The 17,406-nt window shown below is 47.6% G+C and overlaps 1 protein-coding gene across 1 annotated transcript in view; it reads right to left on the reverse strand.

Moving 5' to 3' along the window:
- The window catches only part of OCA2 (OCA2 melanosomal transmembrane protein), an 866,379-nt gene that overhangs the window by 493,512 nt on the left and 355,461 nt on the right, over positions 1-17,406 (reverse strand). Inside the window, exon 9 of the mRNA XM_069204281.1 lies at positions 15,721-15,792. Within this exon, the coding sequence (XP_069060382.1) occupies positions 15,721-15,792 (72 nt within the window). The remainder of the gene's footprint in view (positions 1-15,720; positions 15,793-17,406) is intronic.

A 17,406-nucleotide genomic window follows, 5' to 3' on the forward strand; every position in this document is an offset into this window, starting at 1 on the left:
CAGTTTACATCTTGTTTGAAATATTTCCAAGTAGGCAGACATGAGGCTACAGGGGGAGAGTTTTGTTTACAAAACTTTATTTTTGCCCTTCGATTACAGATGTTTGAGTGGGAAAACTGAAGACTTCCTTAGTCGAAACTAATGTGAAACTTCATGCCGCCATCCACTGATTTGTATAGAGATGACACTTCATGGAGCGTGAGATGCTTCCATGGCTAACCTAGCATGTCATTTGAAGGGCATCACAGTCTCCGCGATTCGGCCAGTGTTCCAATTACTTTCAAATGGGAGTTATTTGATCCTGAATGGCCAAGGCTGTTGTGGAATGAAGCTCAGTGTCCCATATGTGGTGACCGCTTCTAGAATCGTGACTTGCTTTAATAATGTGTTATTTTCACCCAAACACACAATTAGGGAAGTTACCTTTTGGCCATCCATTCCTATTTTTAAAGTTAATTTTGGTGTGTTAAGCTGATAGAAAGACTTATTCATTCAAGAGTATGTAGCATTGGCATCTGCTTGAGAAGCTTTTGATCTTCAAGTTGCAAGGTCTTCCTTTGATGTCCAATCACTATTGCGCACAAACCCGTTGCAGCCTTTTGGTCAACTTGTTCACTGAATATTTAATGCGTCAAATACTACAGAAGTGGTACATTTTTTTTTGTGATTAGGTCTGGCTTTGTGAGCACGTTTCAGACTGTATTCTGAGTGCTACTGTCCTTTTTGCACTCTTTGGGTTCCAGTGTATTTGGAGGCACGCCACTTGTGTCACTCCTGGTCATTGCTATTTTGGTTGCTCCAATATGGATCTTCCACCTCAAGGCCAAATGGTGATGGAATTACCACCCATATTGCTATGGCGTGAATGCATGATACAGCATTGAGTATCCTAACTTCACCAATTGAATGTTAACTGGTCCCTTAAGACTTGTGTCTGGCTATGCAATTGGTTCAATCTACAGATAGGGATCTGCAATGTTTCCATTGAGGGCTCACCTTCAATGTTGTCCAATGAGACTGCCATTGCTGCTGGATGCTTACTATCAGCTATTTGCTACCAGTCAATATGGATGCGTTGGCTGCTGGATCCCTGGGATCTGGCTCTCATAGTGCTGCTGCACTACCAGCCGTCACATCTTTAACATGCACTGACTGGCCTGGATGATTGTTTGTTCCTTGGAACTTGCTCTTCAGGCCACTATGGATCTGTCATCTGCAGATGCAGGTTCTCTCCTGGATCTCACTGACTCTCAGAACATGGGAAACATTTCAGGAGCCTCCTAAACCTTTGATACGGCCCCTTTGTTTAACAAAGTGATGTTTATTTGTTTTTTTTACTAGCTATGTGCTTTTCATTGTCATTTTTTATGGCTTTCATCTGCTTTTGTTATTAAAGTATATTGCACATTCATTTTATTTCACACTTTAGACTAGCTTTTATGTTATTATTTGAGCGCAGTCTCCTACAACCAAGGGGAGTGTGGGGTGAAGTACATTAGGCCTGTCCTAAGTCTCCATTTAAGATTGCACGTTTTAGCTGAACATCTTTTTCTAGTGGTGAGTGTTTACATTTTTCACACTTGTACAATAATGTACTCAGAAGACACTGTACATGCAGCTTGTTCGTATCTCCCATGTAGTGTGTACACTCTGTTCAAGGCTAGACACACAGAACAGAATGCCCTTTTATCATAACTGTCCGTTGGAGACAGCTCTAAAGCTCCAGACAAACCATCCGATCAGCTCTGCACCTTTAACAGAGTGTGATATGAACAGTGCTTTTATTATATAAACTGCCTCTGTGCTACATTTGGCAAAGGAGAACTTTGGCTGGGGTTATTCTGGAACGCATTGCACTGTGACCAGGATGCAGCCCTGATGACTGACCTCAATCCTGCAAAAGAAGACAGCTTGCACTACATCAGAGCAGCTTCCTGGTACACCTTACCCAGGTATGGAGGGTTAGGCTATCCTACTGGATCTGGCAGAGGGTACTCTCACCATGCTCTTGATCATGTAGGTAGGGGCAGACAGGAATGTCACAACATGATAACATTACCATGGTTGAATTGTTTATCTTTTTCACCATTCTTAGAACGCTGGTTACAATGATTTGTTTCATTTGCTTAATAATCGCAGTTCCTGCTTTCTATACAAGAACATGATTGTTTCAATACATTTTTGGTAAGCCATTTTCATATCTTTGTGTTTACCTTGGGCATGCTAAGTAACAATGAAAGGGTAGATCTGTTTCCACGATTTCCTTGGAAATACGAGTAGTAATGTTAGAGATTGCAGATACCATCTGGTACCCTGGTAAGATTAGCGGTTGTGAGCTAGCTAGGAATTGTGACAATTTCTTTTTTTTTTTATAATTTGTTTTTTATTGAAGATGCACAGCAGAGAAAAAGAACAATGCAGTTAGAAGGCGTATAAATACATACAAATACATACACATTATCTCATCCATATATAACAAACAGCATTTATAAATTAGATTATTAAAGTGCCAGAGTTAATTGAGCTTTTTCTGGTGGATACATTAACTACCTGTGGATTCCTCACCTAAAGAATTCTCCCCTCGCGCCAGCTTCGACGGAAATTTCTTCTAGCTCTGCACGTCGACGATGACGTCACAATTGCCCGACTCCACGCGACGCCGTATGACGTCATCTAGGCAATAAGAAGCCCTCGTCGACGTGCAGACATCAGTTATCACCATTTTTTACGTGTCAGAGGCGAACAGGTGAATATTTGACCTTGAAGAGAACATAATCACATCCAAAGAAGTGAAAACGCAATATTTATTACACTAAAAATAACAAGAAATTAAATATGCCAGCCAAAATCAATCATGAGTACTTGAATTATCAAGACCAGAGAGAGAAATACATATATACATGCTATAACTATATACATAAAGTAGGCAGGCATATATATATATATATATATATATATATATATAGATATATATATATATATATATAGATATATATATATATATATATATATATATACACACACATATACACACACACACACACAAATATACAAGACAATTGGCGCTCACCCAAGGATTTCATGGAACAACCATTCAGGCAACGGGGAGGCGTGTGGGACCGTGAGGAATCCACAGGTAGTTAATGTATCCACAAGAAAAAGCGTTACCGAAGGTAAGTAACTTATTCTTCTGATGGATACACCTACCTGTGGATTCCTCACCTAAAGAATAGAGTCCCAAAGCAGTACTACCGCCGGAGGTGGGTGCCCGAATGGTCAAACTAAGAAATCCTGCAGCACTGAGTGAGCAAAATGGCCATCCCTCCTAACCTCAGAATCCAAACAATAATGTTTGACAAAAGTATGGCGTGATGCCCAAGTTGCCGCCCTGCAGATGTCAACCACAGGAAGTCCCCTAGCTAAAGCCGAAGAGGCAGCCTTAGCTCTGGTGGAATGAGCACAAAGCCCCACAGGTGGTTCTTTCTTAGCTAAGGAATAACAAAGCTTAATACAAAGAATGACCGAGCTGGATAGCGTTCTCTTGTGGACTGCTCTGCCTTTCCTCTTCCCCCCATATCCAACGAAGAGCTGATCATCTTGCCTGAACTCCCTCGTCCTGTCGACAAAGAAGCTCAATGCTCTTCGTGGATCCAGCCGGTGGAACCTCTCTTCCTACTTGGATGCATGAGGCGGAGGGTAAAAGGAAGAGAGAGTAATAGACTGCCCTAAGTGAAAGGGTGTAACAACCTTCGGGAGGAAAGCCGCCTTGGTCGTTAGCACCACTTTGTCTCTAAAGAAGGAAAGGTATGGAGACTCTACACTAAGAGCCTGAAGCTCACCAACTCTTCTGGCCGATGTTATGGCTACCAGGAATACAGTCTTAAGAACCAGCAAACACAAAGCACAAGAATGCATTGGTTCAAATGGCGATCCCATTAGAAATGGTAATACTAAATTAAGGTCCCACTGAGGCATAACAAATGGTGAGGGCGGAAACTTATTAGTGAGCCCCTTAACAAACCTCAACACAACTGGAGACTTAAACAAGGAAGATTGATCAGGGAGGCACAGAAAAGCAGGCAGTGCAGATAAATAGCCCTTAACTGTGGCAACTGCACAACCCTTCTGCGCCAAGGAAAGAGCAAATGATAATATATCAGACAAGTGAGCCTTCAAGGGATCAATTCGGTTCTCTCCACACCAACGTACAAATTTAGCCCAACGATTTGCATAGATCGATTTGGTGGAGTGTCACCTGGCCGATAAAATAACATCCACCACTTCCGGTGGGAGTAAAAAAGCACTCAGATTGCCCCGTTCAATCTCCAGGCATGGAGGTGCAGACTCTGGAGGTGGGGTGTAGAATCTGCCCCTGCAACTGCGAGAGGAGGTCCACCCTGTAAGGGAGACGGAGCGGAGGGCACAGAGAGAATTGGAGAAGGTCTGTGTACTACACCCTTCTTGGCCAATCTGGAGCTATCAAGATGACCTGGGCTCGGTCTTGGCGGATCTTCCTCAGAACTAGAGGAATCAGGGGTATGGGAGGAAACGCGTAAAGCAACTGACTCTTCCAAGACATCTGAAATGCGTCCCCCAAAGCTCCTTGCACCGGATACTGGAGGCTGCAAAATAAAGGGCACTGCGCATTCTCCTGAGTAGCAAACTGATCTATCTGCGGACACCCACACATCTGGAAGATGTAAAGAACCAGATCTGGATGAAGACGCCACTCGTGGTCGACCGAGCTGCGTCGACTGAACATCTGCACGTACATTCAGAACCCCGGCCAAATGATTTGTTACCAAGCAAATCTTATGCTCCTGAAGCCAGGACCAGAGTCGAAGAGCTTCTCTGCAAAAAAGGTACGACCCCACTCCTTCCTGCTTGTTTATATACCACATTGCGGTACTGTTGTCCGTCAGAATCTGGACTGACTGACCGTGAATGGAAGGGAGGAAGGCCTTGAGAGCCAGACGTACTGCCCGCAACTCAAACAGATTGATGTGAAATCTCTGTTCTACTGGAGACCAAAGGCCTTTGACCTCCAGGTCCCCCAGATAAGTTCCCCACCCTATAGTGGAAGCATCCGTTACAACCGTGGCCACCGGCAGAGGCAGCGAGAACGGCCTTCCTTGCGACAGGTTGCCAATTGCTGCCCACCACTGAAGATCCACCGCAGTGTCTCTGGTGATCGTAATCGAATCTTTGAGATCCCCTTTGTGCTAAAACCACTGCCTGTGGACGCACCACTGATGAGCCCTCATGTGCCAGCGTGCATGACTGACCAGCAGTATGCAAGAAGCAAACAGACCGAGCAGAAGAAGGACCTTGAGGACTAGAACTTCCGCTCCATTTCGAAACATCGGAATCAATGCCTGAATTCAACGCTGATTCAATGTCGTGTCCAGTAGTGCCCCTATGAACAAGAGGCGTTGAGGGCTCCAGGTGAGATTTGGGCACATTGATTGAAAAACCGGGGTCGTACAACAACTGAGTTGTCGACTGCAGGTGACGCCGCACGAGCTCCGGAGTCTTGGCTTTGATCAACCAATCGTCCAAATAGGGAAACACCGCTATCCCTCTTTTTCTGAGCTCTGCCGCTACCACCGCCATCACCTTTGTGAAGACTCGAGGTGCTGAAGTAAGACCAAACGGGAGGACCGCAAACTGATAATGCTGCGATTCCACCACAAACCGGAGATACTTTCATTGCGATTTGAGGATCGGAATATGGAAGTACGCATCCTGCAAATCGACAGACACCATCCAATTTCCTTCGTTCAACGCCAAAAGAACCTGTGAAAGGGTCAGCATTTTGAACTTTTCCTGGCTGAGGAACCAATTCAAAATCCTCAAGTCCAGAATTGGTCTCAACCGACCATCCTTTTTGGGGATCAGGAAGTATCTTGAATAACAGCCCTGACCCCTCTCCTGCTCGGGAACCAACTCTACTGCGCCTTTTGTCAATAGGGATAACACCTCCTGTTGCAATAACAGAAGATGGTCTTCCGAACAGAAGGATGGGCGGGGAGGGAACTCCCGAAAGGGAAGAGCATACCCTCTCTTCACAATGTCGATGACCCAATAGTCTGATGTTATAAACTCCCACATTGGAAGAAATTGGGCAAGTCTCCCCCCTACCGGAGACAAGTGAACAGGGAGTGGAGGAGGACTAAGGCTGCTTTTCCTGCTGCACCCCACCCGAGGAAGAGGCAGAGTGCGGCTGGGTTGCTCCTCTTGTACATACTCTGCCCCTGCCTCTAAAGGATCTATAAGGCAGGGAGCTTGCAGATTGTTGTTGTGGCGCCTGGAATCTGCCACGAAAGGAGGAGCCACGTCCAAAACCCCTAAACTTCCTATACGATCTAAAGGAAGAGGAAGTAGCTGCCTGAAGTCCTAACGACCTCGCTATGACCCTGCTCTCTTTGAACCGTTCAAGAGCAGAATCTGCCTTTGTCCCAAAGAGTTTTTCTCCATCAAAAGGTAGATCCAGGAGAGTCGCCTGCACATCCGTAGAAAAGCCTGATGAGCGCAGCCAAGCCTGATGTCTCAATACTATGGGTGTGCCCAAGGCTATTGCCACAGAGTCAGAGGTGTCCAACCCAGACTGGATCACCTGGGTCGCCGCCTGAGCATCCGCTAGCAAATGCAACACCTCTTGCAGCTAGTTTGGATGACCTTTTGCTTCCTCCATAAGGGCATGAATATAGCGTCTCAAAATGCAGCTTGCATTGGTCAACTTCAAGGCCATACTGCATGACGAAAAGGCCTTCTTTGCAGCGTGGTCCATTTTCTTTGACTCCCTGTCTGCAGGGGTCCTGGGGAACGAACCAGGAGAGGACCGGGAAGAACAGGAAGCCTGAACAACCAAACTCTCCTGAGTTGGATGTTTGGAGAGGAAGTCCGGGTCACCTGGAGCCGCATGATAGCACCTTGCTACCACCCTGTTGACAGCTGTAGAAGTCACAGGTTTCTTCCAAATGACCTTGATGGGGTTCAGGAGAGCCTCATTGAAGGGCAAGAGAGGCTCTGCCACCACAGAGGCTGGATGTAGCACTTCAGTCAAAAGGTTCCTTTTCACCTCAGCAGCAGGAAGAGGAAGATCTAAAAAGTCTGCAGCCTTCCTTAGCACTGCATAAAAAGATGCAGCCTCTGCAGTATACTCCCCAGGGGAAGCCAAATCCATTCAGGGGAAGTATCAATACCGCTCGCAGTGTCCAGCCCTTGAAAATCACCGAAGGCTCCAAGATTTCGCCTTCTTCCAGATGTTGCCTGCTATACTCCTCTTCCTCCAGAAGGCGCAAAGCTAGACGTCTGGACCGGAGTCTGGACTCGAGACCCGGCGTCGATAAGGCATCGGCCGATGCCAAAGATCTTCGCCGGCGCCGTTCCTCGGATCCATCCGACCCCGGACCCTCCGGCGCCACAGGCACCTTGACAGTAGATTGGATCCGTGGAGAATCCACCTGCACCGGAGTTGCAGACGTTGTAGGTGTTGCTGGTCTCCTTGGTGACGCCAAGGGCATTGGTGCCGTAGCGGCTCCAGCCAGCAAAAAGGGCATGAAGGGCGCCAGCTTGTAGGGAGCCGGAGCACCCAAATTAAAAGCCAAAGGGCCCGGCGGACCCGCATGCCCTCCACCAGGCGCCATGGTGGAAAAGATATTGAACATGGCATTTAAAAATGCCGCAGGAACCGTACCCGGCGCCGGGAAAGCTGGATATGCTTGCGGTGTTGAGGCCGGCATAGGAGCCGATTAAGGGCCAGGCAACTCCTGCTCCGGAGGAGCCACCGGCTCCTGAAGAGGCTCGACTTCAAACACCGACAAAGGTGAAGTCGGAGTCGTAGGAGGCGGAGGAGTGACGGTCGGTCTAATCTCCCACGTCGGACAGCGTCGAGCTGACAGATGCAGATCTGGACCTGGACCGTCCTCTACTTGATCGGCGCCGGGAGTCATGACGGCGCCGAGAGTCTCCATGACGATGAAGATTTCGAAGAGGACTCTCTCCGATGTCACCTTTCCTTTCTCTTCTTGGAACGGGCCAGGAACAATTTAGCCTCCCTTTCCTTAAGCGCCTTAGGGTTAATGCGCTGGCAGGAACCGCATGACTCGACCTCATGGTCGGGACTAAGGCACAATTTTCATGGGGGTCAGTGACCGACATTCGACCCCCGCGCTGGTTACAAGGCTTAAAACCAGATTTTCTTGGCTGCGACATTGTAACTACAGATGCGTAACTGTAGCTCCCTGTTAGCCTCGAAGAAAAACCGTTATTCGAAGGCACGGAAAAAAGGGAACTGACGTCTGCACGTCGACTAGGGCTTCTTATTGCCTACATGACGTCATACGGCGTCGCGTGGAGTCGGGCAATTGTGACGTCATCAGCGACGTGCAGAGCTAGAAGAAATTTCCGTTGAAGCTGGCGCGAGGGGAGAATTCTTTAGGTGAGGAATCCACAGGTAGGTGTACCCATCAGAATGGGCCCTTCACCTCGCCTCTCATGACATTTAATTGCAGTCCGCCTCAACATAGAAGTGGGGGCAGTGGAGCTATTTCCAGTCTGTCTGTAAAGGAGCTGGTGATGGCATTGTCATTGTCCGAGTCCCTAGATCAATCCGAAAGAGAATAGAAATTCTCTCTGACTTCACCCGATGCAGGGCAATCCCCATTTCCCTGCTGGGAATTGCGGGTGACCCCAGGGACACAAACAGGGGCCAGCAGGTCTGGACCTCCCGATGGAAGCTTTGCTGGTGCCAGATCCCAATGATTTATCTCAGGGACTTGCGTAGGCTTCGCATTGATCAAAAAGGGGGGGCCCTGTGGCAACTGGCGGGTCTTCCCCTCAGGTAGTGCTTGCCGGTCATCACCGCTAAAACTAAGAGCAGAGAGATGTAAAGGTGTCATGGGCAAGCCCTCCACAAGACTTCCTATGTCCAAGGGCCCATTACCATTAATAACAGCATCGATCTGAAGCTGCGTCTTGTTATATGAAAGACATGCAGAAATCACGGAGTCGCTGACATCATCGGTCCCCTCAGTCACTACTGCTAAATCCTGGGCCCCCCCCCCCAAAAAATTAGTAGGCTCTATGGGCATATTCCCCCCTGAAAGATCTAAAATTTGAGGGGTTTTAAACATTAAGGGTATAGTCAACCCTCCCCCATATGCACCAGCTGGGTTAACATCGCCTCTCGACCTACAGTTTTGGTCCAGAGCTGATTGTTTATCCTCAGGAACCCCCTGGGCTCTAAAAGTAGCCAGCTGCCCAGCATTGCCAGCGCTGCCACTCCTGGATGCACCTCCTCCCCCTCCACACCTGCCCCCACTCCCCCCTGAGTCAGAAGCGGGGGGTGGGAAAGACGCCGGTCCTGTAGTCCAAGTTTTGGTTGGCTGCCACACGCAGCCTTCGGGGCCATTACTGAATATCCACATCGGGATTGAAAGGAGGCAAAGGGAAAAAAATAGAAAAAAACCTTCCTAGAGACCGCCGTTACAGCCGCTGCAGCTGGAGACGCTGGCGCGGCCAGGATGGCTCACCGTGCAGCAACAAAAAGGTACAGTGGCACTTGTTTCCCACATAATCTGCTTCTACCGGGAGGCATGAATGCCGAGCAGGAGCCACGAGGGGAGAGAGAGCCTCCGGCCACTATCAACTTGCGGCCGCCATCTTGTCTCAGCGACAACGATTTCTGATGGTATAAGTGGACTAAGTTCGAAGTTCATGTTGACATAATACACAGTCCTACGTAAATCGTAGGAACAGTGGTAAAAAAATTCTGTATTTTGGAGGAAGGGTATTGGTCGAAATTGGGTCTCTAGTTGGTAGAGGTATTCACCCTGTCCAAGTAGGGACAACAATCTTAGTCAGGGTAAGACAGATACACACTTTAAATTAACCTGTTCTCCTGCTCTGGTAGCTTGGCACAGAGCAGGCAGGTTTAACGAAATAAACAAGGTATAAAGTATTTGTGCAACAAACACACACAAACAAGGCAACCTAATGAAAGCACCACAAAAGAACTTCAGACAGGTTTGGAAAAAATAGAGAATATTCATCTGAGCTGAATAAAGCCAAAAACATAAAAAATACAATCAGAACAATAGGAGTTATTCACTTTTCAAGACACCAAATGCAGGGCTTTCGCTGGGACTTGTCTTTGAGTGTTTATGGTAATTTGAGTAAAGTGTTAAATATTGCTGTTTTAGAAATTGATGCACAGAAGTCAATTATAGCCCTACCTGGGCCACACAGGAGATATGAGTGACATGTAGGTATACCCTGCGACGAGCAGTGCAGTATCACAATGTTGGGACCACTCGGGTCCAAGTTAATACAAGGAATTACACTGCCATTGTCTGGGACAAAATAAGTCCCTGGTTAGATTGCTGTCGCCATAGAATGTGGGGTCAGGCTGGGGCGCAGCAGGCCAGGTGCAAGCCCCTAAAGTGCATCGTAGTTGCCTGGGCAACCAAACAAGTCCCCACCAGCAGCAGCCCCAGTGTAAATCAACAAAGGCATGCCCAGCACGTCAGAGTGGCTCACAGTGGCCAGAAGGTCTCGTCGGTGCAGTTTGCAGTGAAGCGCCATACTCACCAGCAGAATCCCAAAGAAAAGAATGGTATGCTTCCGCCGAAGAGAGGTGGAAAGTATAGTTATGCGCCGCACTCTGGCTTCGATGGCCAGTCAAGAATACTTTCCCAAAGCAGAGATCCCGTTCTTGATGAACGGTGCGGCAAGTTCAGGCTAAGTCGCTCACAGGGACTTTGATGCCCCGGAGACCTCAGGGAAGATCAGAGGGCAGGCCAGCAAGTCCTTTGAATCACTCTGGGTAACCCTTAGTTCCTTTTGGCAGGGCAGAGGTCAGTAGGCCTCAGGACAGCTCAACAAAGCAGGGCAGCAGTTCCTGGGATCAGTCAGGCACAGCAAGGTGGCAACCAATTCAGAACAGCAGCCTTTACGCCAGCAGTTTTTCCTTCAGACCCAGAAGCGTACGGATTTCAGAGCCCCATTACTTAGTCTAAAAAGTGCATTTGATGAGGGGGAAGACTTCAAAGGATCCTTCTGAAGTGAGTAGGTCTGCCTTTAAACCCAGCCTTGGCTCCGGACTATCACTTGGGGATAAGTAACCCTTTGTGTGGGGACAGGCAGTTCCCTCTTGAAGTGTAGGTGTGAACTCTCCTCCACCCTTCCAGTCCAGGAAGACCCATCTGTATGCAGATGAAGGCATATGCAGTTGAGTGTCCTTGGTGGTGGGTGTCTGGAGGGAATGCACCAACATAGCTGTCACTCAGCCCTGACCAGACATGTACTGGAGACAGGTTGTCAAGCACACAGCAGTGAGAGCAGAGAAATGCCCACTTTCTAAAAGTGGCATGTCTAAAACAGAAATAATAAATCTGACTTTACCAGTAAAGAGGATTTATCATTACCATTCCAGTGATGTGAAACAAAATGCAGCTACTCCTGTCTGATCAGGAATTACAACTTAAAAGTGTATTAAGGAATTATCCTGTCTGGCAAAAGGTTGGACTAGGTATCTCAGGAACATTGAGAAGCTTTTCTATGAACATGCAATATACATTGGTTGCTACAGAGTTTCATTCCAAATGGCCAGAGTTTATATTTGCATTGAGGGTGTCCACTTCTGTATTCTAACACTTCCTCCTGGATATTTTCAACCATGAAGAGTTCCAAGTTAATCATTGATAATGGTTTACAGTACAGTTCTAAGGAGATAATCTCTTCATACCTGTTGGACTTTTGGCGATACGCATGGTCATCCCTAGTCTTTTTGCCTCCTTCCTCCTGGTTTTTCTGACCTTTCGCTGTTGGCTCTAGGACTCTGAGCACTTTATCACTGCTGACCAGTGCTAAAGTGCAGGTGCTCTCCCATCTAAAGTTGGTATGATTGGCTTATACCTAATTGGCATATTTAATTTACCTATAAGTCCCTTGTACAGTGGTATCTCTATACCCAGGGCCTGTAAATTAAATACTACTAGTGGGCCTGCAGCGCTGCTTGCGCCACCCACTGAAGTAGACTTTCAAACCTGTCTCAGGCCTGCTAGCGCAGGGCCTGTGTGCGCAGTTTTCTGCCACAGGGACCTGGCATCTAAATTTACTTGCCAGGCCCAGAACTCCCCTTTTACTACATGTAAGTCACCCCTAAAGTACGCCCTAGCTAGCCCTATGGGCAGGGTGCCATGTATATAGAAAGGCAGGACATGTGCCATATTGCATGGCCTGTCCTAGTAGTGACAAACAGCCTAACTTGGTGTCTCACTGCTGTGAGTGCTACCTTCTCATAGGATTGCATTAGAAATGCCCTGCCTTAGGTGTAAGGGGTATTGTCTGATTTATGAGGGGTAGCGTAGGCGTGTTTGGTATGGTTGTGATAATAAATACTGCTTACTGGTGTGGGTGTGTTTTTTATTACTATCACAGAAATGCCACTTCTAGAAAGTGCGCATTTATCTGTGCTTATAATTCTGGTGTTTTGCAGCTTGACTCCAATCCACGTCTGGGCAGAGTGACAGTTGGGGCTTTGTGCATACTTTTCAGACAGCCTGTACACAGGGAGGGTGGAGGTGTCACTGAGGTGCATCTACATACTGAATAGTCTTCCTGGGCTGAGAGAAGGGAGAGGCGGGGCACACCTACATTTGTAAAGGCTGTGCCCTGGCCTCACACAATAGGGTCGTTAACCCCCCACTGATGTTTGGAGCCTGTGCTGAAAGGAGAGAGGGGGCACTCCCAGAACCAGTTGTAACTGGCTGGAACCTCCTCTCCCTATCATTCTAAAACACAGTAAAAAAAAGGACTATAAGTACAGGGGAATTTTCCCCACAATTTGAACATTCTTGGAACTTGAAACTGGACACAAAACGCTGATGAATGGACTCACCAGGAAACCGCCATGGACTGCTGCTGCTGTGCTGACCTGTGACCTGCCTGGTCACTAGGAGGAACTGCCACCATCTGCACCCCTTGTGCTGGCCTGTAGCTGGGCCCACCAGCCCTGTGCTCCTTCTTGTTTAGTTGTTCCCAGGGGCAGGGTGCTGTGGCCCCTGACCCCTGCAATATCCCTCAAACCTTTGCGCAGAATGATTTAACCAGGAACAAGGCATTCTTTTAATGGCTGAGGCTGCTGATGTGCCATTGCGCTTTGAAAGCGCTTTTCTTTTGCTAAAAGAAGATCACCGCCGCAGCCCAGGCTGCATAATTGCCCTAGCGCTGTGAAAAGCGCTTGAAAAGGATCACCGCCGCAACCGGGGCTGCTGAGGTGTCTCAGCGCTTTGAAAAGCGCCTTTCTTTTGCCCAGGGAAATCACCGCCACAGACCGGGAGCCTCAATGTGTCTTTGCGCTCTTTACGGCGCCTTTTCTGGGATTAAATCACCGCCGCAACCCGGGCAGAGCATCTGCCTCCGAGCGCGAGGTTCGCGCTGTCTCTAGTGCCCCCGGGGCACTCTCTGAAGCAAAGGAAGGAGCTAGCACGCTCCTAGCGTGCCCCCGGGGGACGCGCGCTTTTTGGAGCGCCCCCGGGGCACCAGCAGGCCCCACCTTGGGCCGCGACGTCGAGTGAGAGGAGGACGCCTCTCCCTCACACACAGGGGTCCCGGAGGACTCTCCTGCTATCCAGCGCCGGGCGGCAGCCTCACTGGAGGCTCGCCCTGGCCCCAGCGCTCGTGTTGGCCCCCTCGCGGGCCAGGATTAGTCCACTTCGGGGTCTCCCATGGTGGCAGGACCCACGGAGGTCCAGGGAGACCCCAGGGGTTAGCGGGTCCCCAGAGGGGCCCGCGTTTCTGAGAGGGGGGAGCGCGAGGCGCCCCCCTCCACCTGCAAGGATTTCCCTGACTTGGGCCCCCCCTGGAGAGGGCCAGTGGAGGCCCGGGGGGCCCCCCAATGATCCCGGGTCCCAGAAGGGGCCCGGCAAGGAATCAGAGAGGGTGCGTGCCGCCCCTCTCTATCTGCCAAGTCTAGGGAGGCCCCCGTTTTGCGCAGAAGAGCGCCGGGGCCCCGTTAGTCGTTTCAGGCACGGAAGGTGCCTGCTTCATCATTCCCAGGTACTTTTAAAAGGGCCAATATACCCATAATGGAAGTTCTTGCTACAGACTTTATTAATTATGATGTATTGCCTACCTGTATTTTGATGCTTTTACATATGTGTGCACATGTTCCTTTTATGGGCATGACTTGCTAGTATGTTTGCTTAACTTGCCATAGATTTTCTAATGTTCCTACTAAGGGCGTTGTATGATATTCTTGTGACAAGTGTGCTAATGTGATAACGTGTTTCCTGACTACTGCTTATGTTGCAGAATATTGAGTAACCTGTGTGTTATGTGTGACTACTGCTAGTTTGCAGAGTAACTAATGTATAACGTTCTGACAACTGCTAAGGTAGCAGGATAGTACTGTTATGTGATGTTGGTCTAATAATTACGTTGTGTACAATACAGTATATTTTCATATAATCTGGTGTTGTGTTTCCTTTGTGGTGGGGATATTGCGTCACATGTATGTGTGTGTTGTGCAAACGCTTTACGCATTGCCTCCGGGTTAAGCCTGACTGCTCGTGCCAAGCTACCAAGGGGGTGAGCAGGGGTTATCTTGGACGTGTAACTCCCTTGCCCTGACTAGAGTGGGTAAGTTCTGCCTGGCTGAGGTGCATACCCTAGCCAACCAGAAACCCCATTTCTAACAATACCCATAACAGAGCCTACCAAAACAGCATTGTATGACCTGCAATGCAACGGATAAGTGAAACGTTTCAATATAAATCCTAAAGACCGTGTTTATCTGCCACTTGGTGAGAACTCTATTGTCCTGGCTATCTGAATGTATGTCACCTTTCCAGCTGCTGAAAGGGAGACATTCCAAATTGTCAGTCTTTTTCTAGTGGCTCAAATCAACGTGTCCCACAGGCAAGGAAGATAAGGCCATCATTGACTTGAGTATAGCATAAGCTGCAGTGTTATGCCATCAAACTAATTCTAAAGCACGTTATAAGGCCCTTGGATATATCAACCAACTCAGACATAAAACTTGGTAATTTATCGGAATTGGGATCCATAGACACATTGAAAAGGGCAAAAGCTGACTTTGAATGCAGGTCAATAAAGGTAGTGTCAACACCAAGATGGCCAATGCTTGAGTTGTGGAGAGTTCTTAGCGTGTGACACACAGTAGTACACCTTCATATCATGAAGTGAAAAATGGCTATGCTTCCAAATGTGATAATTTCCTTTATCCTTCAATTCATGGCCATTACCAGTTTAAACCCAGGGAAATTTGGTTACACAATGCAACCTTGGTTGGTTGTATGCCACTTTCTGAACCGCAGACAGAAGAAGAAGTGGGGCAACAGAGGTATGCCTCGGTTGCTGAACACAGTCTACACAAATGCAGAATTCCATCCTGGAAAGTTCAAGATTTTTTTTTTTGTCAAGAAAGGGAAATGTGGTATGGTTTGCTGTGTACATTTCAGTTTGTTATATCATACTTTGCATTCTTTCCAGGTTCCCCCTCCCCCACCACACACAAACTGTTATGCCCAGTGGTTAGCCTTAGAATGTTGACACGGTCATTGTGAAGCCGAAAACCATGAGTACTGAGCACGCTAACGAAGTTCTCAGGTTTTATTTTAGGGTAAACGCACGCGGCAAGGGAAAAGAAATAATAAGTCGGGTAACACGTGGAAAATTGTGATTGCAACTCACGTCACCAACTGCAGCCAATGCAGCCAACGCTGCAAGCGATCCCAAGAGCGCAGCTAAAGTTCTGTGAACAATCTGAAAGAAAAATGGACACCTGTTACTTGGAGTCAAGTTCGAGTCCGAAGCAGATCTCACGACAAGTATTTTCATTATAAAAATAATTTGTATATAAACGGTAGAAATTGAAAATTGAACACAATTGCGGCTTTTGACTTTTTCAAGGTGAAAAACAACTTCCCGTGTGTCTATGAAGAAAGGTAGCACTGTATGTAATTCGCTCGTATTGCTTTGGCTAGAGAACTCGGCTGTACACAGATGAAAAGGGCGCTGCCTTGCGGTAGCCATGTACAAAGGCACATTTTATTTAATTGGGCTGGTAACTATTTTCGCTGTGAGCATCAGTCACAAGAGCTTTGAGAAAAGAAAGAGGAAGCGTGGGCGGCAGAAAAGAAATGACACGTTTATGACATGTACATAAAAACAGTCACAAATTCTAACAAACTGCAGAGTTCAGACGAAAGTCATAATGCCTTGCGATAAACTTAACTCGTTAGCCTTTTTTTACCTCGGTACTTCACACTTTTACTCTATAAATGTACGATAACATTGCCTATGGTATACACATCGATATTCACTCTTCCTCAAGGGAATGCAGATGGTTACATGTTCCCGGAGGGGTGGCAGTGAGTCAGCGGTGGGGAAGCAGGTAGGTGGGCTGGTAAGCAGAAAGGTGAGTTGCTAAGCATCACTTAACGCATAGAGTCAATCACACGTTCGAGGGACGACAAAGCCACCAGACTGACATTTGAAAAAGCTACTCCTTTGAGACGTAAAGCTGGAAACATACACTCCTCTAAGAATCATGAGAGAACCGCCAGGAATGTCCTTATGACACACCTTCCTTCCACAAATTGCTAATGTGACAGCTGGATGACAAGCTAGGTCCCAAGTTATACATTTCGAGAGACAATAGCAGAAATAACGGATGAGCCTTCACAGACCAACCAGGACTGCAGAAGCCCTAACCAACACTAAAATTCACCTGTTCCTCTGTAAGTGATCTGCTGGCCCACACTGCAAGTGTAATCAATCAGTCGACTGAGTTGGTACCAATTAACCAGTAGGAAAACTGATTACAGCAGGAAAATACAAAACCGGGTCAGTTACAAGGAATAACGGGGAGTAATGCAGGGGACCGTAGCCAGAACTGCATGCATAACTTCAGGACCACACGTCACTGGGCATGCGTGTTGCACCATGTTTAGCGCATCCATTTGCCTGCCTTTTGGTACTCTTCTCTCAACTTAATAAACCCTTGGGTTCCTACTTCCGTGTTAATGTAAGACTCATATCACATCACTAAGAGCTACGTTGCAGCCACATGAAATGTTCTTATTGCCAGTGTTCACTACACCCCAACACAGAAATGCCTTTCTTTAACTAAAAAAGTTAGAGTATTGGTCATTTATAGCCCATTTATCAAGAAAGTCAGTCTCAAAATTGCCAATTAGACCAAGGCTGAACTGGCCTTGAGGATGTGAGGGAGGTCGGGGGAACTGGAAACATTGGAGGTCCATTTTTAAAGGCCCTCTGCCACTCTCACCAGCTCCTTTGGATTTACTGCAACAGGAACAGCTGGGGCATAAGTAGAGAGGGAAAGAGTGGGTGGGAAAGACGTGAGGAAAACAG

The sequence above is a fragment of the Pleurodeles waltl genome, chromosome 8 (assembly GCF_031143425.1).
Source record: "Pleurodeles waltl isolate 20211129_DDA chromosome 8, aPleWal1.hap1.20221129, whole genome shotgun sequence".
Taxonomy (NCBI): Eukaryota; Metazoa; Chordata; class Amphibia; order Caudata; family Salamandridae; genus Pleurodeles; species Pleurodeles waltl.